The following is a 23,434-nucleotide window of genomic DNA, read 5'->3' as shown; positions in this document are numbered from 1 at the left end:
CCTTCTTCTTCTCTCCTTCACTTTCAAATTTGCTTCTCAGCTGAATCCCTGTTTTCTTGCCAGATGACCAGACAGATTTCCAGAATTAGCCTGTCCAAAGCCAACCTCTTCCCACATCCATTCCTTCCTGACATGTCCTTTTAAGGCCAAATGTGCTGTTTCTCTGCCCTGGGCAGCACATGGTCTGCCTGGTTCTTACTTTCTTACTATAATGCTCAAACATTTCTAATTCCTATCTTTGGCGAGTCAATCATAGAAAGATTTCTCCAGAAGCCTGAGGATTCTTGCCCTTGTTCATGAATGCCTGTATGGCACTTCCATCCCTGAAATGTCTTTTTTAAGGCTTTCCAAATGTTGCTGAGAAAATCATCCTGTTCTTTGTTGTTTTGTGAAAAGCAAAGAGAAAACCAAGGTTATTTACCCAGTGAACTTGAGTTACCTGAAAACCTTGTGCTGCTTGACTGTTGAACACGTGAGTTTCCATTTGAATTTCTCCTCTGAGTCAACTGAAACAGCCACTGCAGGGAACTGTGCAAGGAGTCATAAAGAAATTGAACAAAAGAACATGGGAAAAAAATGTCAGTAGATGACACTTGCCCCACAACTTCTAGAAATTGAAATATTATTTGTTGAACATTTGAGACCTCAGGACACAAAAAACCCACCTGGTTTTAGGAAGTCGTGGAGAAAATTTCTGCATATTTGACCTAGGAGTGAGATAAAAGGTGGAAAAATTGGATCCCACTAAGCAAAAAATTTACAAAGATAAAAATACTTACTTGCCTTCAAAAGGCATTCATGGTAGAAAAGTTTGCAGCTGAGAGGATTCGTTTCCAAATGAGAAGTACTGAGATTGTCATGGATAGAGAGAAAGGAGAGAATTTTTTGCCTTTGAAGGATGCAAAAGATCTAAGCACACAGAGAATCACAGAATGGTTTGGATTGGAAAGGACCTTCAAGATCATCTTGTTCCAACCTCTTGCCGTGGGCAGGGACACCTTCCACTTTCCCAGGTCCAACCTGGCCAGGGACCACAGCTTCTCTGGGCAACCTCAGGGCCTCACCATCCTCACAGTAAGGAATTCCTTGTTAATGTCTCATCTAAACCTGCTCTCTGTCAATCTGACAGGTATCTTCTGTCCAGAATTTAAAAGAGTCTTTGGAGACTGGAGAATGTAGAATGTCTCTGAGGAAATCCACGAACTTAGAATTTTGAAGCAGGAGATTTTCCTTTATCCTTTGAAGGTGGAATGTACACAGGAAGGTTTACAGCATATGGACTCAAGAACTGGTGTCATTTGAAAGGAAATGCTCCTGCCTAGGGAGAAATATGTTGTCCATTGTGTCTGAGGAGCAGCAGCAACATTTCTGCCTCAACAGAAACACTGAAGCCCTGACTTTAAAGGAGTCACTGGAACAAGGGGAGATCTGGCCATACAGCAATACCTATAGGCTCATCTTTAAGGTATTCTTTGGAAATCTATTGCAGCTGATCCAAGGGGCAGCAGAACACTGAATTGGTTCTTAACTTTAGGAGAGGACAGACAACAGTTGGAGTTCTCCTTCTGAAAGAGAAAGTATTCAAAACTCAGCCTCCCACAAACAGCCTGTGCTTGAAAACGCCTTTATTTCCTGGAAAATGTAGTGCACAGCACACGAGCAATGTTTGCTATGTTTTCCTGTGTCTTTGTTAAGCACACTTGAGGGAAGGTTTGTGTAGAACGTTTCACGTTTGGCTGGATTATTAATGCCAAACCAAACGTCTCAACAAATACCAAGGCAGCGCATTTACGTGCCAAAGAGTCCAGGTGGGAAATACATTTCAGAATTCGTCCTTGCAGTAGCCGGGAGGCGAGAGAGGAGATTCCAGCCGAGGCTCGGGGCAGCCCCCGGTGCAGTTCCCGCTCTGGCCGCCCCGCGGCGCTCTCGGCCCGCATTGCTGCTGCTGGGTGGAGCGGGGACACCAGTGAGACACCAGTGTCACACCAGTGGGATGCTGCGGGGCTGGCACCGGGTGAGAGCCCGCAGAAACGCCCCGGTTGCTCCGGAATACGCCCTGGTTTAAAGCCTTTCCAAAGGATGTGCTGGGAATCGCCGCATCGAGACGCGCCTGGAAAAGCCGAGAGCACAAAGTGAAACAGGGAGTGTGAAGGACGGAGATCGCCTCCCCGGGCCACCCCTGCGGGATTTGGGTGGATTTCTCCGGAGGTCTGGGGTAGCTCAGGGTCGGTTGGTTGGTAAGCACAGAGTTACTGCTGGGAGAAATGAATGTTTGCTTTTAACAGACTGATGGGGAAAGCACTCGCTGTTCCGAGTGCAGACAGAGGGAGGAGGCTGGTGTGTGTCTCAGACAATGAGCCTCCGAACAGGTACCCGTGGTATTTACCACACAACCGAGAGCCGGAAGGTTAGCAATGATTCTCCCAGCTTTCCTCACGTTTGCAGCCAGCTGAGAGCTCCGGCCCCAGTTCCGCGGAATAGCCGGGAATTTGGGATGCAGCCTGATTGTTACAGGGACAGAAGAAGAGATCCATCCTGGGAGCTGTCCGGGAAGGAGAGGTCGGGAGTGTTGGTCCGTCCTTGCACTCAGGCGTGGAAAACGCTGTGACTCAGGGAAATGTCTGTTCCTCTGCTCTGCAGGCTCCTCCCGAGCCATCCTATCCTCAGGGTGTGCTGAAGGGGAGCGGACGGTGGCTCCAGGGATGGAGAAGGAGCCTTCATCCGAGGGGACCACAAAACCTCCATGGGACCTCTGAGATTTCATTCAGCGGATCTGAATTTCCAGATGAAGGACCAGGAAGGATTTTGGAAATTGAAATTGCTTCAGAAGTGTGGGCAGAATTTTGTTTTAGCACCGCTGTGTTCTGAAACACGAAGCCATACCAGGAACTGAGCAGGATATGCTGCTGTAATGCTTTTCTAGCACAGTTTTAAATGACAGAGTGAATAGAACTGGGTTTTTTTGTTCTTCTGAGAATAAAGATGTCGTCAGTAAAACAAAAGATGAGGAAGCTGCAATACCACTGTATGCCTGAGGAGATACGTGAATTCTTTGGCACATTTATGCAAATCTTTCTTTTTATGGGTATAGTTCTTTCTTTTGTCTTAAAATACAGCGTGCCTCCGTCTGGCAGTATTCAAACTTTTTTTTTTAATTAATACCCACCCATTTCACAGTTGTGACCCGAAGGAAAACACCAGCATTGGCTCTCTAGTGCTGCACGGTAAGTAACCCTCTTTCATTTCTCCAAAAGAATTCTGAATTTACTCCGAAAGAATATAAACGTCGGTGGAAGAGCAGCATCTGCTGATGAGCAAAGATATTGTTGCAGCCAAGAGCTCCGTTAGGGATCACTGTTCTTCTTACACCTGAAGCTGAAGGAAACCATTTCCTTGCTGAAATGATGGCAGCAACAATAATTGGGCTCCTGCACTCAGGGTAGGAAATGTCTGCGGAGGCTTTTCTCCTGTCTTTCCCCCTGCTGCGCAGCGATGCCGAAGATTAGGATAAGGAGAAGGAGAAGGAAATACACATTTCCCCCTCGGAGGTGGAAAAACGGACAGAAAGCAAGTGGATTACAGGTGTCAGAGTTGTTTTTGTGTGGCAAAAAAAAAAAGAAAAAAAAAAAAAAGAGAAGTCACTTTCGCCGCACATCTGCTGCTGTGCTTGGCCTATGGTTTGACTTCTCTTTTGGTGATAATGACCGCAGCGCGAGAGATGGACGTGCCCCTCGAAGGGAAGACAAGAGCTGCCCTTTGATGTATTGCAGTGGTTTAGATCTTATCACGCTTCCAAGTCACGGGGTGATAAGAGGAAGTCGCCGAAAATTATTTCGTTCGTGCAAGATCTTTTAGTAGCTAAAGTTTCCGGGAATCCTGAAGTCAACCCTAATTGTTTCTTTCTCCTACTCATACAGGCACGAAGTTTTTACTTTAAAACAAATGAAGACATGAGAGAATTTTTAGGACTTGACCTCTTGAGTATTGTTTGACAGCGTCACTCCTTTTAGCAAACAAAAATAAGGGGAAAACGTCTAGGAAATTAAAGAAAGGGTACCAAACCCAAGAGGGTTATGATACTTTATAATAATAATAATTTTTAATAGCGTAGTTTCTTTTATAGTAAAATCCGAACCAAAAATGCTCGAGACACAGGTAAATAATGCAAGCACTATTTTGTTTCCTCTTTCAATTTTTAATTTTTTAAGAGAAAGGCTGGGCTGGGCTCTCAGGCAGCTGTGCACATCCTCAGTGCATTCGTCGCAGAAGCAGTCGAGGTGTAAATCTGTCTTCGGGCCCAGCCATGCCTGCCTGACACTGAGTTTTTTATCTGGTTTCTGGCATGAATTCTGCCTCACAGTACTCGACTGTGTTCAGAACCCCTTGATATCCCCTTCCACCTCCGTTTTCCCGCGGCTGTTCCTAACAGGTCTGCTGTAGACATCTCCCTCTTAGCGAGTTTTGTTCTGCCTCTAATCATCTCACAATAAGCCTTGCAAATTCCCGGAGTTCCCCCCTCAAACACCTCATGATCAATTAGTTCTTTTCCATGACACTTTTCCTGATAATCCGTGAGAATCTTTAGAACTTTTTTCTTTACCTTTACCTTTTACAGTTTCTGTCGAACCTCTGAGTTCAACAGATTATTCTTTTAATGGCCCGTCTGTTAGTGTGATGAGAGCTTTATCTTTGCTATTGTCTCCGTTATCTCCTCGTCATGGTTTGTGTATTGCTGAGTTTAATTAGGGGCTCCCTGTTTGTTTCCTTGTCTTTCCTATTAACCGGCTCTTGGCCATACACCCCTAGGCAGATACAAGACTTCAAGTATAGCATCTTTTGACATAGAAAAGTGTAGAAGTCGGGCCAGGTGTGATACCCAGAAAGAAAAAAACAGCATTATGTTGATGTGTCCTAGGACAGCTTTGTCATCCTGATGTGATGGCGAGCTGTGGTGATAATGAAACTTTTACTTAAGGACAATTCCTTGTCAGCTCTCTGGCACCAGCTCTCGCTTTCAATAGCTTCTCTGACTCGCCACGCCTACTAATCGCCCTGTGCTGATTAACAAGTGGAGAAGAGAAGGAAAAACTCTTCTGTGGCAGTGGAACTCGCCGTGTCTGCACAAGGCAAACCAAAAGCTGTGTATGAAGCGCTCGTGGTTGCGAGTTGGGATGTGATACCCAGAGCAGCGCTCTGTGTATGGGTAGGGATCCCACTTATGAGAGAGGAGAGTTTTACACCGCATCATTTTTATCCTCTTTGGCACAAAGAGCGCGGGTTCAAGCAGCAAACCCCGAGCCAGCAGCGCTGCCCCGATGGAGAGGAAATATTCCCCCTTCCGACGCTGGGTGGGGATGTTGGCCGCGGACCGGAGCGTTCCTCGGTCCGCCCCGGCTTTGCAGACACAGGGAGACAAAAAACCGTGAGAGCTGAGCTGGTCGCAAAGGAGTCGGAGCACTCGGGGGCTTCCAGATTCCTTCACCCCAGGATTGCTGGCTCACACCACTCTTTTTCGGACTCTACTGAAAGATGCCGGGAGCCGCCGAGGACTGTGGATGGCTTTTTTGGAGAGTGATGGCCTGTGGCAGACGGAGCGGAGACAGAAAGAGGCAAGTGATCTTGTTTATTCTGTGTGTTTGCGTGTGTCAGAGCGGGGCTGAAACCCTCCGCTACTCCCTGCCGGAGGAAATGGAGAGGGACTCCTTTGTCGCCAATATCGCCAAGGACCTGGGGGTTCCTCTGAGCCAGCTGGCGGCTCGCAAAGCCCGCGTTGTGTCCGAGGGGAACGAGCAGCTTTTCCGACTCAATCAAAACACCGGAGTCCTGACGGCAAAGGAATCGCTGGACCGAGAGGAGATCTGTCCTCAGAGCGATACCTGCACGCTCGTCTTTAAGATATTCTTTGAAAATCCGTTGCAGCTTATCCGAGGGGAGGTGGAAATTCGTGACGTAAATGACAACTCGCCCGTGTTCCCGGAGAAGGAGATGGTTTTAAAAATTCTAGAAACAGCATCTCCTGGCTCCCGTTTCCCCCTGGAAAGTGCCCAGGACAAGGACATGGGCATTAACGGTTTGCAGAACTACAGCCTTGTGCCCAATCCTCATTTTTCCCTCGCTATTGGAACAGCGAAAGATGGAGTAAAATACTTGGAACTTGTCCTACAGCATCAGCTCGACCGTGAAGAGCAGGGAGAGATGAATTTATTTCTGACCGCCACCGACGGAGGGTCACCACCCAGGTCGGGCACGGCTCAGGTCCGGATCGTGGTTGTGGATGCCAATGACAACGTTCCTGTCTTCGAAAGGGAGACCTACGAGGTGCGCCTGGCTGAGAACAGCCCCCTGGAGCAGCTGGTGGTCAGAGTCGCTGCCGCGGATCCCGATGAAGGGTCCTACGGGGAAGTGAATTATGCCTTTGCCCAGGCATCGGAGCGATCCCGGCAGCTCTTCCAGCTGAACCCGACCACCGGTGAAATCCGAGTCGCAGGCAAACTGGATTTTGAGGAAGCAAAATCCCACAAGATGGTGGTGAAAGCCACGGACGGCGGAGGGCTGTCTGCGCACTGCAAAGTGCAGGTGGAGGTCCTGGACGTGAATGACAACGCCCCGGAGATAGCGCTCACCTCCCTCAGCGCCTCCATTCCCGAGGACGCGCCGCCACGCACCGTGGTGGCCCTGTTCAGTGTGCGGGACCGGGACTCCGGGGACAATGGCAGGACGGAGTGTTCCATCGACGCGGACTTGCCGTTCAGCCTCACCCCCACTTTTGATAATTACTACGAACTGAGAACAAACGCAGCTCTGGACAGGGAGAGGACGGCAGAGTACAACATCACCATCACAGCCACAGACTGGGGCAGGAAGCGGCTGAGCTCTCAGGAAAGCATCTTCGTGCAGATATCGGATGTGAACGACAATCCCCCAGAGTTCACCCAGGAGATTTACACCATGTCTGTCACGGAGAACAACAGCCCCATGCTCCGCATCGGCAGCATGAAGGCCACGGACGCTGACGCAGGAATAAATGCCCGTGTGAACTACGCACTGGTGCGGCAGGAGGGCAACGAGCAGCCCGAAGTGTCAGTCAACGCTGAAAACGGGGATGTTTATATCCTCCGCCCGCTGGACTATGAGAAGGTGCGCTCCCTCGAGGTGACAGTGACCGCAGCCGACGGCGGCTCCCCGCCGCTCAGCGCCCAGGCCGTGCTGCGCATCATCGTACGCGACGAGAACGACAACGCGCCCGTGCTGCTGCACCCGGGCCCCGAGAGCAGCGCGGCCGGAGAGCTGGTGCCGCGCTGGGCACCGTCCGGCTACCTGGTGGCCAAGGTGGTGGCGGTGGACGCGGACGCGGGGCAAAACGCGTGGCTGTCCTACGAGCTGGCCAAGGCCACGGAGCCGGGGCTGTTCCGCGTGGGGCTGCACAGCGGCGAGGTGCGCACGGCGCGGGCCGTGAACGAGCGGGACGCGGCCCGGCAGAGGCTCATCGTGCTGGTGCGGGACCGCGGGCAGCCCTCGCGCTCTGCCACCGCCACCCTGGCCGTGGCACTGGTGGACGGCTTCTCCGAAGCCCATTTACGGGTGAGCGAGGAGGCTCCGGCCGCCGAGCCCGATGGGCCGCTTACTCTTTACCTCATCGCCTCCCTGGTCTGCGTGTCGGCGCTGTTCCTCGCCACCGCGGTGGCCGCCCTGGTGCTGAAGGTGCGGCGGGCCAGGCGGAGAGAGACGGAGACTTTGCCCACGTTCCCGACGATTGCCACGGAAAGCAGCGCGGGCTCCCTGCCCCGCAGCTACCTCTACGACGTCTGCTTCGCCGCCGGCACCGTCAACAGCGAGTTCCGTTTCCTCAGGCCGCTCTTCCCCTGCTTCCCCGCCGGGCTGCCCCCCGGGCCCGGCGAGCAGCGGAGCTCGGTGTGCTCGCAGGATGCCGCCAACCTCGGGGCCGAGGGAGACTGGACTGCGCAGGTGAGGGACTGACAGGGCCCTCGGGCAGGCGGGAGGGAGGTGTGAGAAGCCCTGGGAGGAAGGACTATTGAAGCTGCAGAGCTGCTAGTGGAGGAGTCCCTGGGGTGGGAGGAGATGATAGAAGGGGGTCTCAGAACTGCTGGAGAAGCCTCCCAGGAGGATCCAGCAGGGCTCAGCTGCTCCCCAAATGCTGACTAACCACGCCTCTCCGCTTCATAGAAGAATAGAACATTTTGGGTTAGAATGGATCTTTAAAATCCATTAAGTCCAAATCCTCATGCAATGAGCATGGATGCCTTACTAGACCGGGTTGCTCAGAGCTCCATCCAACCTGACCTTGGGTATTTCCAGGGGTGGGGCACCCACCACCTCTCTGGGCAGCAGGGTCCATATCTATGCTGAGTATTCGTGATAGATCAAGTCTTTGGTGTCACTTCAAAGGGGAGGATTTAGGCCGTGAGAAGGTGAAAAGTACAGGTAGAGATGTGTCACATCTGATCTGGCCACAATACACAGAGTATCACCATACAATGTCAGAAGGCTTCAACCATCAGCCCCACACCACTTCAGAAAGCTCCAAGAGTGTGCCCTTCTTGTTCTTTAGCCCAACGTTTTATACCCTTCATGTTCATGTATGGCACCTGTGGGTCCTCTCTACCTTTCTGTGGTTGGTCAGTGCATCTGGGCACTCCAGGTCTCATTACATTCAGTAAGTACTGTTCACCTGTTCCTGCACAGCTGTAACCCATTGGGGATGACGCTGGGCTGCAGCCCCACTCCCAATTACCACAAACCCTGTGCCTACAGACACATGGGTCCTGCCCATGCACTGTGTAGAGACCTGGAGCAGGAATGACACCATTCCTAGGGGTACATCCTCCCAGAGGTGGCAGTAACAGAAATGTAGTGGCCTGTCCAGCTACAGATGGGACTGCAGGGACAGCTGTGCAAAGGGTGTCACCAACTATGTCCCCTGCACTGCTGTTGGGAGCTGGTGCTTGGTGCTGCCCTGTGCCATTCACCAGGGTGGTGGCAATGCTGAACTCAAGCTTACAAACTGCTGGAGCCTACGGAGGTAGGAGCCTCTGCCATTAAATTCCTTTATGGTTTTGTGACTTGCATGGATAGCGTTGACCAGAAAAGTGTGGTCACCAGTCACCTCTTAATAAGGGATTCTGTAGGGACTCTATGGTGAGTGTCCAAGGATCCATCTAGCATTTCACAGTAGACAGGATGATGAACATATAATGAGGCTGGAGAAACACAAACACCATCAGGGTCAGTTAATATTTTCACATTTCAAAACCACCGATGTCTTGCACTCACTTTACTGCAGAGTGTCAGAATCACAGTAGCCTCAGGGAAGACAAGGACCCTTCTTGATATATCAACATTAAACCACATTTCTTGTTTTGCGAGAATGTGGTTTTTGTTTGGGGCTCTCACCACTTCACATTACCCAAAACTCATAAAGGTTTTACAGACACTCATTAAGATCTTGCAATAGTACCCTTTTGGAGGATGGTTTCTGACTTCAGGTGTTCTCCATTCAGGTCAGAGATTCACCAGGTCTTGCTTTCTCTTTGCCTCCCGGTAGAGAGGAGGGGTGTGACACGGGCAGTGGTGTAAGACACGCCCTCTGAGCTTCTCGGTGACGCCTGCTTTCCTTCAACTCCAAATGACAACTGCTCTCTCTGTTCTTTGCAGGGCAATGCTTCCCTCTCTGAAGATATGGGGCCCAGAGCTGCAGGTGCAGTTTGCCCTGCAAACAGGGAGCTGGAGCCCAATGTCAATTCTGAGCAAAACCCTTGGCTCGCCCATCAGTAAGTGAAGAGAAAGACAAGTTTGTCTGTCCTCACAGGGAAAAGGGAAAACAGAGACCAAGCACCTCCCTAAAAAGTACCAGGGACATGAAACCTTCTCAATGAGAGTACTTTCCCCTTGTGCAGTACTTTATTCATGTAGCTATTTTGTAATTGTGCTGTCGATGGAGGAGAACCGTGCTGCATGTTGATTACATAATAATCAATTATTATCATAGTAATCAGTAATTATCATACATAATAATGTATGATTGTGAGAGTGCTACAGGTGCTGCATACTTCGAGAAATACTGAAAACTGGCAGCAGATTTTCAACTTCTTTTTACACCGCCTTCTCTGGGGGATTTCCTTTTGTGCTTTGTTTCTTTCTTTTTATGGAGAGAACTTTGTAATAATATCTTAATTTTCTGCCATGTATTCAACATCAGGTGAAACAGATAATATGTAAAATTAAGTGGTGCTTGCAAAGGAATTTCTTACAAAATAGGCAGAAGCTGTTTACATTTTGGACTGCTGGCATTGGCACACTTGGCATATATGACAAGGAATTTACAGGCTCTCCTAATTATAAAGAGGGGGCTTTGAATAGTGTGTTCTTTCTTCCTTTCTTCTTTTTTTTCATGAAGTTGAAAACACTATTTCACGTTTTTAAAAACCAAGATGATTAAAAGTATTATTTGTGGTTCTTCAGTAAAACAGACGAAACCATTTCCAATTAGCTTAGGACACTGTAGAATATAGGGTGTCAAGAAGCTTTCTGGTTTTCTTTCATCAGTCGGTATTGAATTATAAAGTTATGTGATAATTCCTGTTGTTGAGCCATTTTAAAGAGTCAAATGAGTAATGACAGAAAACAATAAAATCTGCTTGGAACTCCCTCGGGTGAGTATACTGTCTCGAGATCACTTGCTACAGTCATGGCCGAGGAAAAAGCCAACTCAAGAGCAGGATTTCGGGAATAAATCCCTGCATCTGGAATGGAATTAATGCCAGGGAAATCAGAACGACCTGGGAAATAGGGCGATCTCAGAAGTCGGAGCAAGGTGGACGAGGTTTTTTTTCTGAGAGGAGCTGAGCTCTGAGATGCTGCCTCCAGCCCATTCCCAAAGGCTCCCAGCAGGAGAGGTCATGAACTGCTGGAACAATCTCTGTCCATTCCGAGAACGACCATGGCGATTGCTGCTGTGGTCAAAAGACCAGCTTACCTGGTTGCTGGACTTCTGTAACAATACACAGCTGTTCTAGCTGAACGGCCGTAAAGTCATTTATTCAAAGCGTTCATACTGGGGAAAGTGAGGGGGAACCAAAACAAAAGGAACGACCCAGCTTTAAATAAACTCCACTTTGAAGCAGAAGGTAAAAAGAGGCATTGCTCATTGAGCCAGTGGCCATACTTTGAATACAGTTACAGGGACATTTCAATCTGTATGCTTTGACCTAGGAAAGGAGAAAACGAGCCGTTAATCTCTGCTTTCCAGGCTTTGGGCTGGGAAATCTTGGAATCCTTCCCCAGCTCGGCCGCCTGGTGCCGCTGTTGACCGCGGAAGCTCCGCGCAGCTCCGAGTTCCGCCGGCCCCGCGATTCGGGCGGGCGGGGCTGCACCATCTCGGGCTGCTCCGCTCAGGGGGCGGCAGGCTGCATCGGCAGCTCCATCCAGCTTACAGGAGGGGAGACCGGGTCTCTGGGAGGGAATGAAGCCGAGGAAGAGCGAGGAACAGCTCCCGGGGCGAGCGGCGGCTCTGCTGCTTGTCCTCTGCGTCTCGGGGATGAGAGCAGAAACCGCTCGGTACTCTGTGCCCGAAGAGGCGGAGAGAGGCTCTTTTGTGGCGAATATCGCTAAGGATTTGGGACTAACCCGTGAGGAATTATTGGCTCGTCGGGCTCGAGTCGTTCCTGAAGGACAAAAGCAGTATTTACAGCTGAACCAGCACAGCGGGGATTTGGTGGTGAGAGAGCAAATGGACCGGGAAGAGCTGTGTGGACAGAGCGAGCCCTGCTTGGTGCGTTTTGAGGTGCTACTGGAGAGCCCACTGCAGTCCTTCCGAGCTGAGGTAAGACTCATCGACATAAACGATCATGCTCCTGTGTTCTTAAACAGAGAGATTGTTTTAAAGATCCCGGAATCTGCAATGCTCGGGACTCGATTTTTATTGGAAAGAGCTCACGATCCAGACGTGGGGAACAACAGCCTTCAGCATTATAGTATCAGCTCGAACGAGTATTTCCTTGTCTATACCCGGCGGCGGAGTGATGGCAGGAAGTATGCCGAGCTGGTGTTGGATCGAGCTCTGGACAGGGAGCAGCAGGCAGAAGTTGCTTTCAGCATCACGGCTGTGGATGGTGGGAATCCACCGCGGTCTGGCACAGCTTTAATCCGCGTGGTAGTCCTGGATATAAACGACAACAGCCCGGTATTTACCCAGACTCTGTATAAAGTCTCTGTAATGGAAAATAGCTCAGAGGACACCATAGTGGTGGTAGTGTCTGCTAGCGATTTAGACGCAGGAACGAATGGGGAAATAGTGTATTCCATAGTTCAAAATCCAGAGGAAAATCTCCAAACGTTTAAAATAAACCCAGAGACGGGCCAGATTCGACTCAAAAAGCCTTTGGATTATGAAGAAAAAAAGAGCTATGAGATAGACGTCCAAGCCACAGATGGAGGGGACTTGTCCACGCATTGCAATGTGGAGGTCCAGGTAAAGGACGTGAACGACAATGCCCCCGAGGTGATCATCACCTCGCTCACCAGCACCCTCTCCGAAGCGGCCCCGCCGGACACCGTGGTGGCCCTCTTCAACGTGCGGGACCGGGACTCGGGGGACAATGGCAGGACGACCTGCGAGCTGACAGGAGAGCAACCCTTCAGGATCACGCTGCTGGCAGCCGACGCGTACGCGCTGGTGACATCAGAGACGCTGGACCGGGAGCAGGTGGAGGAATACAACGTGACGGTGCGAGCTCGAGACGAGGGCTCCCCCGCCCTCTCGACATCCAAAACCCTGCTCGTGAGGCTCTTGGATGTGAACGACAATGCACCCACCTTCACCCAGGCCATTTACACTATGGTGATGAGCGAAAACGAGCCCGCGGGGAGGAGCCTTGGCCGCCTCAGTGCCACGGACCCTGACGCGGGAGAGAACGCCCGCGTGAGATACTCGCTAGTGCCGCCACCGACGGGCACCCTCGCCGCCGCATCATTCGTGTCAGTGGACGCGGAGAGTGGGACCGTCCGGACTTCGCGCCCACTGGACTACGAGAAGGTTCCTGCCTTCGAGGTGACAGTGACCGCAGCCGACGGCGGCTCCCCGCCGCTCAGCGCCCAGGCCATGCTGCGCATCATCGTGCGCGACGAGAACGACAACGCGCCCGTGCTGCTGCACCCGGGCCCCGAGAGCAGCGCGGCCGGAGAGCTGGTGCCGCGCTGGGCACCGTCCGGCTACCTGGTGGCCAAGGTGGTGGCGGTGGACGCGGACGCGGGGCAGAACGCGTGGCTGTCCTACGAGCTGGCCAAGGCCACGGAGCCGGGGCTGTTCCGCGTGGGGCTGCACAGCGGCGAGGTGCGCACGGCGCGGGCCGTGACCGAGAGGGACGCGGCCCGGCAGAGGCTCATTGTGCTGGTGCGGGACCGCGGGCGGCCGCCGCGCTCTGCCACCGCCACCCTGGCCGTGGCACTGGTGGACGATTTCTCCGATGCTTTCCACCAGCTTGGCCACGATCCCGCAGGCAGACAGCAGCCGCAGGTGGCCGAGGAAGAAATGCTCACCACTTACCTCATCGCCTCCCTGTGCTGCGTCTCGTCCCTTTTCCTCTTGTCCGTCCTCGTCTTAACAGCGAACACGCTCTGCAGAGCGCGCGTCCGGGCAGAACTTCCTCCTCCCTCTCCCAGCTGCTACGCGGACGGAGACGTCGCCAGCGACGGCGTGGGCGTGGGCAGCACAGGAACTCTGTCGCCGGCTTACCGCTACGAAATGTGTCTGACCAGCGGCTCGGGGAGGAGCGAATTCCAGTTCCTGAGGCCCATCCTGCCCAGCCTTCATAGCAATGCTGAGGCGGGACTGGACAAAGACCAGGAACCGCTACACCACTCGCAACCCGCCTACGACCGGGAAGCCCAGGCGGGGAGCCCAGTCACTCCTCCCTTTTAGCCGAAAGATCGACCAGTAGGCGTGCGTGTTCATGCCTGAGCCGTGCTGAGACGCGCCTCCCTTCCCCGTCCACAGGTGAGATTCCCCAGTAGCAGTAGGGCCGTTCCCTGCTGTTATAGGTGTAATCTCGCTGCGTAGGCTCCTGGCCCGTTTCTCCTGCCGCAGAAGGCGGCTCTGTCCCTCCTAGTTCGGCCTCTGTCTCACACCGCCGTGGAAAATCGTAGTCCTCTCTTCCCTCCGCTTTTCTCGAAAGCCGCGGACGTGCCTATCGCTTAACAAGAGCGCACCAGCCCGCGAAATCGGGCCAGAGAGGGGAGGAGATTGGAAGTGGAGGAGCTGCCGTGGATGCTCCAGCGCAGAAACTCTGGCAGGGATACACCCCACAGTCCCTAGAACTTCTCTCCCCGGAGAATGTGAGCGCATCCTCCCGCAGGAGCCCTCGCCGCGGATTCGGGATCGCGGGCCGGGCCGAGCGGCAGCGCGGGCTGCGGGCGGCGGCGGCTGCAGTCCCAGCGCGCACCGCTGGGTGGTGCCCTCGGCCAAGGCGGCGCCGAGCGGCTGCGGCAGCGGAGGCGGCCGGGCCCGGAGCGGCACAGCCCGAGCGAGCTCAGACCAGAACCAGACCAGCCCAGCCCAGCTCAGTTCAGCTTAGAGCAGCCCAGCTCAGCCGGGCGGAGGTGGCAGCGGCTGCGGTCCCAGCGCTGCCCTGTGTCACCCACTACCGGCACATCCCGGCTGCGTTACGAACCGCGGGCCGGAATCTGAGACAGCGAGGGAAGGCGCCCGCCCCGCACTTCGCCGCTCTCCGCCCGCAATCGCCCGGGACACCCGCCGCGACACCGACACCGACACCGACACGGGCCGCCGCCGCCGCGCCATGGCGCTCGCAAGGCAAGTGCTTTGTGTGTGTGCTTTGCTGGGGCTGCCGCTCGCTGGCGCCGAGCCCATCCGCTACTCCGTAGCCGAGGAGGCGGAAAGCGGCTCCCTGGTGGGCGAGCTGGCCGAGGACGCGGGGCTGACGCCGGCGCAGCTCTCGGCTCGCCGCGCCCGCCTGGTCTCGGAGGACGGCCGCCAGCATTTTCGCTTGGAGCGCTCTTCCGGCCGCCTCGTCGTGGCAGGGAGGCTGGACCGGGAGCAGCTGTGCGCCCAGTCCGACACCTGCATGCTCCCATTCGAGCTGCTGCTTTCCGACCCCCTGCAGTTCTTTCGGGTCGAGGTGACTGTGAAGGATATCAATGACCACTCGCCAATTTTCCCCGAGGAACGAGTCAGTTTTAAGATCCTGGAACGGAGCGACCCGGGCTCTCGTTTCCCACTGGAGGTGGCTCAGGACTTAGATATTGGCAGCAACACAGTCCAGGAGTACAGCATTTCTCCCGAGAATGAGTACTTTAGTGTCTCCTATGGAAGTGGGACTAATGATGACAAATACCTTGAACTTGTTTTGGAAAAGTCGATAGATAGAGAGGAGCATACAGAGATAAGTTTCAGTGTTATTGCAATGGATGGGGGCTCTCCTCCAAGGAGTGGGACCATCGAGATATCTATTATCGTTCTAGACGTGAATGACAATGCTCCCATATTCACACAAGAGCGTTACACTGGGAAGGTTTTAGAAAACATGCCAGAAGGCTCTGTGGTGCTGACTGTGCTGGCAACTGACCCGGATGCAGGAGTTAATGGGGACGTTTCCTATCAAATCAGCCAGGCAGGGGTTCAGAGTGAGTCAGCATTTGTGATTGATCCCATAACTGGTGAAATTAAACTCACAAAACCTTTGGACTTTGAGGCAGCACAGCATCATGAAATCCGTGTGAGGGCAACAGATGGTGGAGGGCTATCAGCAATCTGCAAGGTGTTGGTGGAGGTGGTGGATGTGAATGACAATGCCCCAGAGCTGGTGGTCAGTTCCTTCAGCAGTCCCCTCCCCGAGAACACAGTGCCCGGCACGGTGGTTGCCCTGTTTACGGTCAGGGACCGGGATTCTGGTGCCAACGGGAAGATCTCCTGTGCCCTGCAGGATCAGCTCTTCTTCTCCCTGCGGCCAGCCTACAAGAATTACTATGAGCTGGTGACGGTGAGCGTGCTGGACCGCGAGGAGACGCCTCAGTACATCCTCAGTGTGACGGCAGCAGATGCGGGCTCGCCTCCTCTCACCAGCACGCACACCTTCACCATGGACATCTCCGACGTCAATGACAATGCCCCCGTCTTCAACCAGACCTCCTACACAATGTACGTGCGTGAGAACAACGTGCCCACGGTGTTTGTGGGAGCCGTGAGCGCTGCAGATGCTGACATGGGGCTGAATGCCAAGGTGACCTATTCCCTGGCAGCAGAGCAAGGGCCAGAGCGGGCCTGGTGCTCCTGCATCTCGGTGAACTCAGAGAAGGGACACGTGTTTGTGCTGCGGCCCCTGGACTACGAGCGCTTGAGGCAGACCGAGGTGAGGGTCAGTGCCTCTGACGCGGGCTCTCCTCCACTGAGAGCCAACGTCACCGTGCGCCTGGTGGTGCTGGACGAGAACGACAACGCCCCGCTCGTGCTCTACCCGGCCCAGGAGAGCGGCCCGGCCTCCAGTGAGCTGGTGCCCGTGTCGGCTGAGGCGGGCTACCTCATCAGCAAAGTGGTGGCCGTCGATGCCGACTCGGGACAGAACTCGTGGCTCTCCTACCACCTGCTCAGGGCCACCGACCCAGGCCTGTTTTCCGTGGGCCTGCAAAGCGGCGAGGTGCGTCTCAGGAGGCCGGTGACAGAGAGAGACAGCGTCAAGCAGAAGCTGGTGGTGCTGGTCAGAGACAACGGCAAGCCCCCGCTGTCAGCCACGGCAGCTCTCAGCGCTCTCCTGCTCAAGGACTTCTCCGATGTGCGCCTCCCGCACAGCAGCCCGGCCAGCGAGGATCAGGCCTCCTCCCTGACCACCTATTTAATCATTGCCTTGGTCTTTGTCTCCCTCCTCTTCCTCATCTCCACAGCAGTGCTGCTGGCTTGCAAGGCGTGCAGGCGGAAGGAGCTGAAGGCTGGCCCTGTGCTCTATGCTGCCGACACCTTGCAGAGCGGCCTGGCCGATGCAGCCGCTGCAGGGACCCTGCCCCGCGCCTATTGCTACGAGATCAGCCTCACCACGGGCTCGGGCAACAGCGAGTTCAGATTCCTCAAGCCCATCCTGCCCAGCCTGCCCCCACAGCACTGCGCCGTGGGCCAGGGCCCCGATGAGGAACAGGATTTCCCCTGTGTCCCTGTCAGCAGCGAGGACATGGCCCCAGACAATGCTGGCACTCTCTCTGCAGGACAGATCAACGCTCTTTCCTTTGACTAGCTGGGGTCTGCACAGACAGAGGCTTCATGGATCTTCGGAGGAGTGGATCCTGGCTGGTGCATCGGACAATGATTCCTCAAGATTATATCGGTATTTGCGCTTGGTTTAAGCAATTTCTTGAAAATTCTTTTCAAAGGTAATGTCTACCACTCCAAAAAGAATTATGAAGTTAAAGTAGTCCATCTTCTTTCGCTTTTTAAGTAGTTTGATTCAGCTCTGTCACTGCCATCTCTAACAGGCTTTAAGTGTGTTCTTACCACTCACTTCTCTGCTCTTTTTTTTCTTGCTGTCTGAAAATATAATAATTACATTGCCTTTATTTAGAGCTTTGGGAGGATGTCAAATCATATCCTCGCTGAAATGAAAGAGGCCCATTATGTACTTCATGAAAGCTCACAAGTTGTGAATATTGAGTCAAAATTTCATGAAGGCACTAGGCCCTTTCTTTCCTGGGTTTGGGTGGTCCCTTTATGAGATATGCAGTCTGTGATCTTTGCTTTCTTATCACTACCATTGTTCATGCAGACACTGCATATCTACAGATGCAGCAGAGAGTTGTCCCCACCCAGCCACTGCAACTCAGGCAACACCAGCTCAGGAGGGAAGGAGTTGATTCGGACCCTTTCACAACAGCACTCTCATCTTCCTTATCTAGCACAGACTACAGCAACAAAATGCACAACAAAACCTTCCTTTGGCTTTCAAGAAGGGCTTGGGTGTTCTGTCACCTCAGGATTGCCTTGGAAGTACAGCAGAAGAGTGTTAGAGTAGACTGTAACTGAACAGAGCTGTAACATGTAACAGAAACATGTTCTTTGTCTTTGAAGGCAATGAAGGAAAAATCCACAATTATTGAAAGGAAATAATTGGAAGGTAGAGTCAAGAAAAACTGATGAAAGATGTTGAGATTGCTCTGTTCATTGTTCTTCCTGAATCCCAAGGCTTCTTGATATGACTGGAAAGTTGTCTCTGCATGATTTTCTGTGTTGGTGTCAGAGCATTTGCATATCCATGTTTGCCCTTTCTCCTTCTGGCCAATCAAATATACTGAGCACTGCACTGAGCCTGTTCCTCCATAGAAGGACTGCTACCCCATCTAGAATAACTGATTTTTTTGTGTAATGTCTAAAATGCACGAAATTATCACAAAGCCTCCCTCACGCTCCGATGTGCTGATGTGATACAGTTTAATGTTGTAAATTGCTAAAACTCTGGGATTAGAAACAGAAAAAGATGATAGACATAAATAAAGAGAACCCCCTGACGGCATAAATGGAGACAGAATATTTTGTAGAGTCGTTCTTTATGGGAAGCACTATCAAGGCTTTCCAAAATTTTGGGAGTTACTTACTCACTGTGTCCTTCGTCTGAAGCAATGTTGGGTGGGTACAGTTCCTGAGTGGGGAGATGTAGCCGAGTGTGTGTTCATTTGCATTCCCGTGCTGTCACCATTGCCCTATCCCTATGCGGTCTTCCTTTCGTGGAATGCGGCTTGGCTGTTGAGGGTTGAGCCTGGTCTTTGGGCTGCCCTGGTTGAGGCCGCGTTCCGTTGCCGGCCCCGGCTGTCTCGCTGCCTTCGGGATCGCGGGCCGGGCCGAGCGGCAGCGCGGGCTGCGGGCGGCGGCGGCTGCAGTCCCAGCGAGCACCGCTGGGTGGTGCCCTCGGCCAAGGCGGCGCCGAGAGGCTGCGGCAGCGGAGGCGGCCGGGCCCGGAGCGGCAGAGCCCGAGCGAGCTCAGACCAGAGCCAGCCCAGCCCAGATCAGCCCAGCTCAGTTCAGCTTAGAGCAGCCCAGCTCAGCCGGGCGGAGGTGGCAGCGGCTGCGGCAGCGAGCGCTGCCCCGTGTCACCTGCTGCCGGCACACCCCGGCTGCCTTACGGAGCGCCGGCCGGAATCTCAGTCAGCAAGGGAAGGCGCCCGCCCCGCACTTCGCCGCTCTCCGCCCGCAATCGCCCGGGACACCCGCCGCGACACCGACACCGACACGGGCCGCCGCCGCCGCGCCATGGCGCTCGCAAGGCAAGTGCTTTGTGTGTGTGCTTTGCTGGGGCTGCCGCTCGCTGGCGCCGAGCCCATCCGCTACTCCGTAGCCGAGGAGGCGGAAAGCGGCTCCCTGGTGGGCGAGCTGGCCGAGGACGCGGGGCTGACGCCGGCGCAGCTCTCGGCTCGCCGCGCCCGCCTGGTCTCGGAGGACGGCCGCCAGCATTTTCGCTTGGAGGGCGCCTCCGGCCGCCTCGTCGTGGCGGGGAGGCTGGACCGGGAGCAGCTGTGCGCCCAGTCCGACACCTGCATGCTCCCCTTCGAGCTGCTGCTCTCCGATCCCCTGCAGTTCTTTCGGGTCGAGGTGACTGTGAAGGATATCAATGATCATTCACCCGTTTTTCGAGAAGATCGAGTCAATTTTAGGATCCCTGAAACGAGCGAGCCAGGTTCACGTTTCCCACTAGAGTTGGCTCGGGATCTCGATATTGGCAGCAACACAGTCCAGGAGTACAATATGTCTCCCAAGAACGAGTACTTCAGTGTCTCCTATGGGAGTAGCATTAAAGGCAAGAAGTCTCTTGAACTTGTTTTGGAAAAACCATTAGACAGAGAGGAACATGCAGAGATGGGTTTCAGTGTTATTGCTGTAGATGGGGGCTCTCCTCCCAGGAGTGGAACCATCGAGATATCTGTTATAATTCTAGATGCAAATGACAATGCTCCCATATTCACTCAGGAGGAGTACATTGCTAAGGTTTTGGAGAACATGCCAGAGGGCTCTGTGATTCTGACTTTATGGGCAACTGATCCCGATGCAGGAGTTAATGGGGACATCTCCTATCAACTCAGTGAAGTAGTGGGTCAGAGCGATTCTGCATTTGTGATTGATCCAATAACTGGTGAAATTAAACTGACAAAAACTCTGGATTTTGAGGCAGCACAAATGCATGAACTGACTGTGCGAGCCACAGATGGAGGAGGGCTGTCAGCAATCAGCAAGGTGTTGGTGGAGGTGGTGGATGTGAATGACAATGCCCCAGAGCTGGTGGTCAGTTCCTTCAGCAGTCCCCTCCCCGAGAACACAGTGCCCGGCACGGTGGTTGCCCTGTTTACAGTCAGGGACCGGGATTCTGGTGCCAACGGGAAGATCTCCTGTGCCCTGCAGGATCAGCTCTTCTTCTCCCTGCGGCCAGCCTACAAGAATTACTATGAGCTGGTGACAGTGAGCGCGCTGGACCGCGAGGAGACGCCTCAGTACATCCTCAGTGTGACGGCAGCAGATGCGGGCTCGCCTCCTCTCACCAGCATGCACACCTTCACCGTGGACATCTCCGACGTCAATGACAATGCCCCCGTCTTCAACCAGACCTCCTACACCATGTACGTGCGTGAGAACAACGTGCCCACGGTGTTTGTGGGAGCCGTGAGCGCTGCAGATGCTGACGTGGGGCTGAATGCCAAGGTGACCTATTCCCTGGCAGCAGAGGAAGGGCCAGAGCGGGCCTGGTGCTCCTGCATCTCGGTGAACTCGGAGAAGGGACACGTGTTTGTGCTGCGGCCCCTGGACTACGAGCGCTTGAGGCAGACCGAGGTGACGGTCAGTGCCTCTGACGCGGGCTCTCCTCCGCTGAGAGCCAACGTCACCGTGCGCCTGGTGGTGCTGGACGAGAACGACAACGCCCCGCTCGTGCTCTACCCGGCCCAGGAGAGCGGCCCGGCCTCCAGTGAGCTGGTGCCCGTGTCGGCTGAGGCGGGCTACCTCATCAGCAAAGTGGTGGCCGTCGATGTCGACTCGGGACAGAACTCGTGGCTCTCCTACCACCTGCTCAGGGCCACCGACCCAGGCCTGTTTTCCGTGGGCCTGCAAAGCGGCGAGGTGCGTCTCAGGAGGCCGGTGACAGAGAGAGACAGCGTCAAGCAGAAGCTGGTGGTGCTGGTCAGAGACAACGGCGAGCCCCCGCTGTCAGCCACGGCAGCTCTCAGCGCTCTCCTGCTCAAGGACTTCTCCGACGTGCGCCTCCCGCACAGCAGCCCGGCCAGCGAAGATCAGGCCGCTGCCTCCCTGACCACCTATGTAATCATTGCCTTGGTCTTTGTCTCCCTCCTCTTCCTCATCTCCACAGCAGTGCTGCTGGCTCGCAAGGTGTGCAGGAGGAAGGAGCTGAAGGCTGGCCCTGTGCTCTATGCTGCCGACACCTTGCAGAGCGGCCTGGCCGATGCGGCCGCTGCAGGGACCCTGCCCCGCGCCTATTGCTACGAGATCAGCCTCACCACGGGCTCGGGCAACAGCGAGTTCAGATTCCTCAAGCCCATCCTGCCCAGCCTGCCCCCACAGCACTGCGCCGTGGGCCAGGGCCCCGGTGAGGAACAGGATTTCCCCTGTGTCCCTGTCAGCAGTGAGGACATGGCCCCAGACAATGCTGGCACTCTCTCTGCAGGACAGTTCAATGCTCTTTCCTTTGATTAGCTGGGTCTGCACAGACAGAGGCTTCATGGATCTTCTGAAGTGAGGACTGGCCTGGGCGCATGTGGTAATGCTTCCTCCATCGTAAATATGTATTTATTACTGGTTTAACTAACTTCCTGCAAATTCTCTTTGGAATAATTTTATACGACTCCAAAAAGCAATGAAGGTTATAAAAGAAAGCAAGGTTTTGTCATTTAGTTTCTAAGGGGTTCCACCTTTGCTATTGCCTCTTCTAATAAGCTTATGTATGTGTTTAGCTCTCAAACTATGGTCTGCTTTCTCTTGCTGGCTGACAAGACAGAGGATCTTTTTTTTCTGATCTTTAATGCAGTGTCACTGTTGGCCAAACCACTCATACTCTCATTAAAATGTGAAATAGATTTTCCCAACTCTGGAAAACCAGGAAGTTTTGAGTCCGGTGTCACAATGTCACATGAATACTGGGCCCTTTTTTACTTGGCTTCTGGATTTCTCTTCATGAGATGTGAGCTCTGTCTGCTTTGCTTTCTTATCACTCTGTTTGTCCATGCAGACAACATTGAATATCTGCAGATGCTTCAGAATTACTGTCTGCTGAAGCAGGGCCTTGCTCCCACCCAGCCACTGCAACACAGGTAGTGCCAGCTGAGCAGGGAAGCAGGTGACTTGGTCTCATTGACAAGCACAGTCTCATCTTCCTTATCTTGCTCAGAGTAGAGCAGCAAAATGCAGAACCAAATCTTCCTTTGGCTTACAAGAAGGGCTTGGGTATTCTGTCACTTCAGAATTGCCTTGGAAATACAGGAGCACAGAGGGTGTTAGGGTAAACTGTAACTGAACAGAGCTCAAGAAGCATGTCCATTGTCATTGAATGCATTGAAGGAAAATTTGCAAATACTAAAACACTTATTGGAAGGTTAAGTCAATAAGAAATTTTAGGAAAATACAGTGAAAATTGTCTTTTAATTTCTGTTCCTAAATCTCAATGCTTTTTAAAGGGAATGGAAACGTGTCTCTGTATGATCTTCTGTGCTTGTGTCAGAGTATTTGCATTCCTATGGTTACTCTTTCTCCTCTGAAATGTACTGAGCCTGTTTCACTAGGGGACTGCCACCGCATCTAGAATAACTGGTAGTTTGAATGATGTCTGTGATGCATGGAATACTCAGAAAGCCTCCCTCACATTGTGATGTGCAGAAGTGATGCAGTTTAATACTGTAAATTGCTATAACTCTAAGCTTAGAAATGGAAAAGGTTAGAAGGAAATAAAGAGAACATAGGTTGCTTTAGAGGATACAGAATACTTTGTACTCAAGTTATTTCTGGGAAACCATTGACAAGACTTCCAAAATGCTGCCAGTTACTTTCTCACTGTGTCCCTTGAATGAAGCAATGTTGGGTGGCTAAAATGCCTGTGTGTGGAGATTCCGTGTTCATTTGCATGTCCGTGCTGTCCTATCTCTGTGCTGTTTCTCCTGCCGGAAACTGCGGCTTGCTCGTTGTGGGCTGAGCCTCGGCTTTGTGCTGCCATGGTTACGGCCGCGTTCCGTTGCCGGCCCCGGCTGTCTCGCTGCCTTCGGGATCGCGGGCCGGGCCGAGCGGCAGCGCGGGCTGCGGGCGGCGGCGGCTGCAGTCCCAGCGCGCACCGCTGGGTGGTGCCCTCGGCCAAGGCGGCGCCGAGCGGCTGCGGCAGCGGAGGCGGCCGGGCCCGGAGCGGCGCAGCCCGAGCGAGCTCAGACCAGAACCAGACCA

At 53.5% G+C, this 23,434-nt stretch overlaps 4 protein-coding genes across 4 annotated transcripts; all 4 read left to right on the top strand.

Moving 5' to 3' along the window:
- The first annotated feature begins 5,369 nt into the window (after window positions 1-5,369).
- LOC134424626 (protocadherin beta-16-like) lies at window positions 5,370-10,664 on the top strand. Its single transcript, XM_063168508.1, has 2 exons — window positions 5,370-7,965; window positions 9,673-10,664. The coding sequence occupies exons 1-2, from the start codon at window positions 5,530-5,532 to the stop codon at window positions 9,790-9,792; spliced, it is 2,556 nt and encodes an 851-aa protein (XP_063024578.1). The 5' UTR covers window positions 5,370-5,529; the 3' UTR covers window positions 9,793-10,664.
- A 755-nt stretch (window positions 10,665-11,419) lies between these two features.
- LOC134424627 (protocadherin beta-16-like) lies at window positions 11,420-14,377 on the top strand. Its single transcript, XM_063168509.1, has one exon. It carries the CDS (start codon window positions 11,480-11,482, stop codon window positions 13,934-13,936), a length of 2,457 nt encoding a protein of 818 aa, XP_063024579.1. The 5' UTR covers window positions 11,420-11,479; the 3' UTR covers window positions 13,937-14,377.
- A 259-nt stretch (window positions 14,378-14,636) lies between these two features.
- LOC134424628 (protocadherin beta-15-like) lies at window positions 14,637-18,518 on the top strand. Its single transcript, XM_063168510.1, has one exon. It carries the CDS (start codon window positions 14,814-14,816, stop codon window positions 17,253-17,255), a length of 2,442 nt encoding a protein of 813 aa, XP_063024580.1. The 5' UTR covers window positions 14,637-14,813; the 3' UTR covers window positions 17,256-18,518.
- A 684-nt stretch (window positions 18,519-19,202) lies between these two features.
- LOC134424624 (protocadherin beta-15-like) lies at window positions 19,203-23,125 on the top strand. Its single transcript, XM_063168507.1, has one exon. It carries the CDS (start codon window positions 19,259-19,261, stop codon window positions 21,701-21,703), a length of 2,445 nt encoding a protein of 814 aa, XP_063024577.1. The 5' UTR covers window positions 19,203-19,258; the 3' UTR covers window positions 21,704-23,125.
- The last annotated feature ends 309 nt before the right edge of the window (window positions 23,126-23,434 follow it).

This window comes from Melospiza melodia, chromosome 14 (assembly GCF_035770615.1).
Source record: "Melospiza melodia melodia isolate bMelMel2 chromosome 14, bMelMel2.pri, whole genome shotgun sequence".
Taxonomy (NCBI): Eukaryota; Metazoa; Chordata; class Aves; order Passeriformes; family Passerellidae; genus Melospiza; species Melospiza melodia.
Note: the sequence above shows the minus strand (reverse complement) of the source record. Positions and strands in the feature narration are given on the sequence as shown.

Excerpts from the sequence above, each read along its gene's own strand:
- LOC134424624 (XM_063168507.1), top strand. The coding sequence starts at position 19,259 with ATGGCGCTCGCAAGGCAAGTGCTTTGTGTGTGTGCTTTGCTGGGGCTG.
- LOC134424627 (XM_063168509.1), top strand. The coding sequence starts at position 11,480 with ATGAAGCCGAGGAAGAGCGAGGAACAGCTCCCGGGGCGAGCGGCGGCT.
- LOC134424626 (XM_063168508.1), top strand. The coding sequence starts at position 5,530 with ATGCCGGGAGCCGCCGAGGACTGTGGATGGCTTTTTTGGAGAGTGATG. Across the intron at positions 7,966-9,672 it reads AGGGAGACTGGACTGCGCAG|GGCAATGCTTCCCTCTCTGA; the intron begins GTGAGGGACTGA and ends TGTTCTTTGCAG.
- LOC134424628 (XM_063168510.1), top strand. The coding sequence starts at position 14,814 with ATGGCGCTCGCAAGGCAAGTGCTTTGTGTGTGTGCTTTGCTGGGGCTG.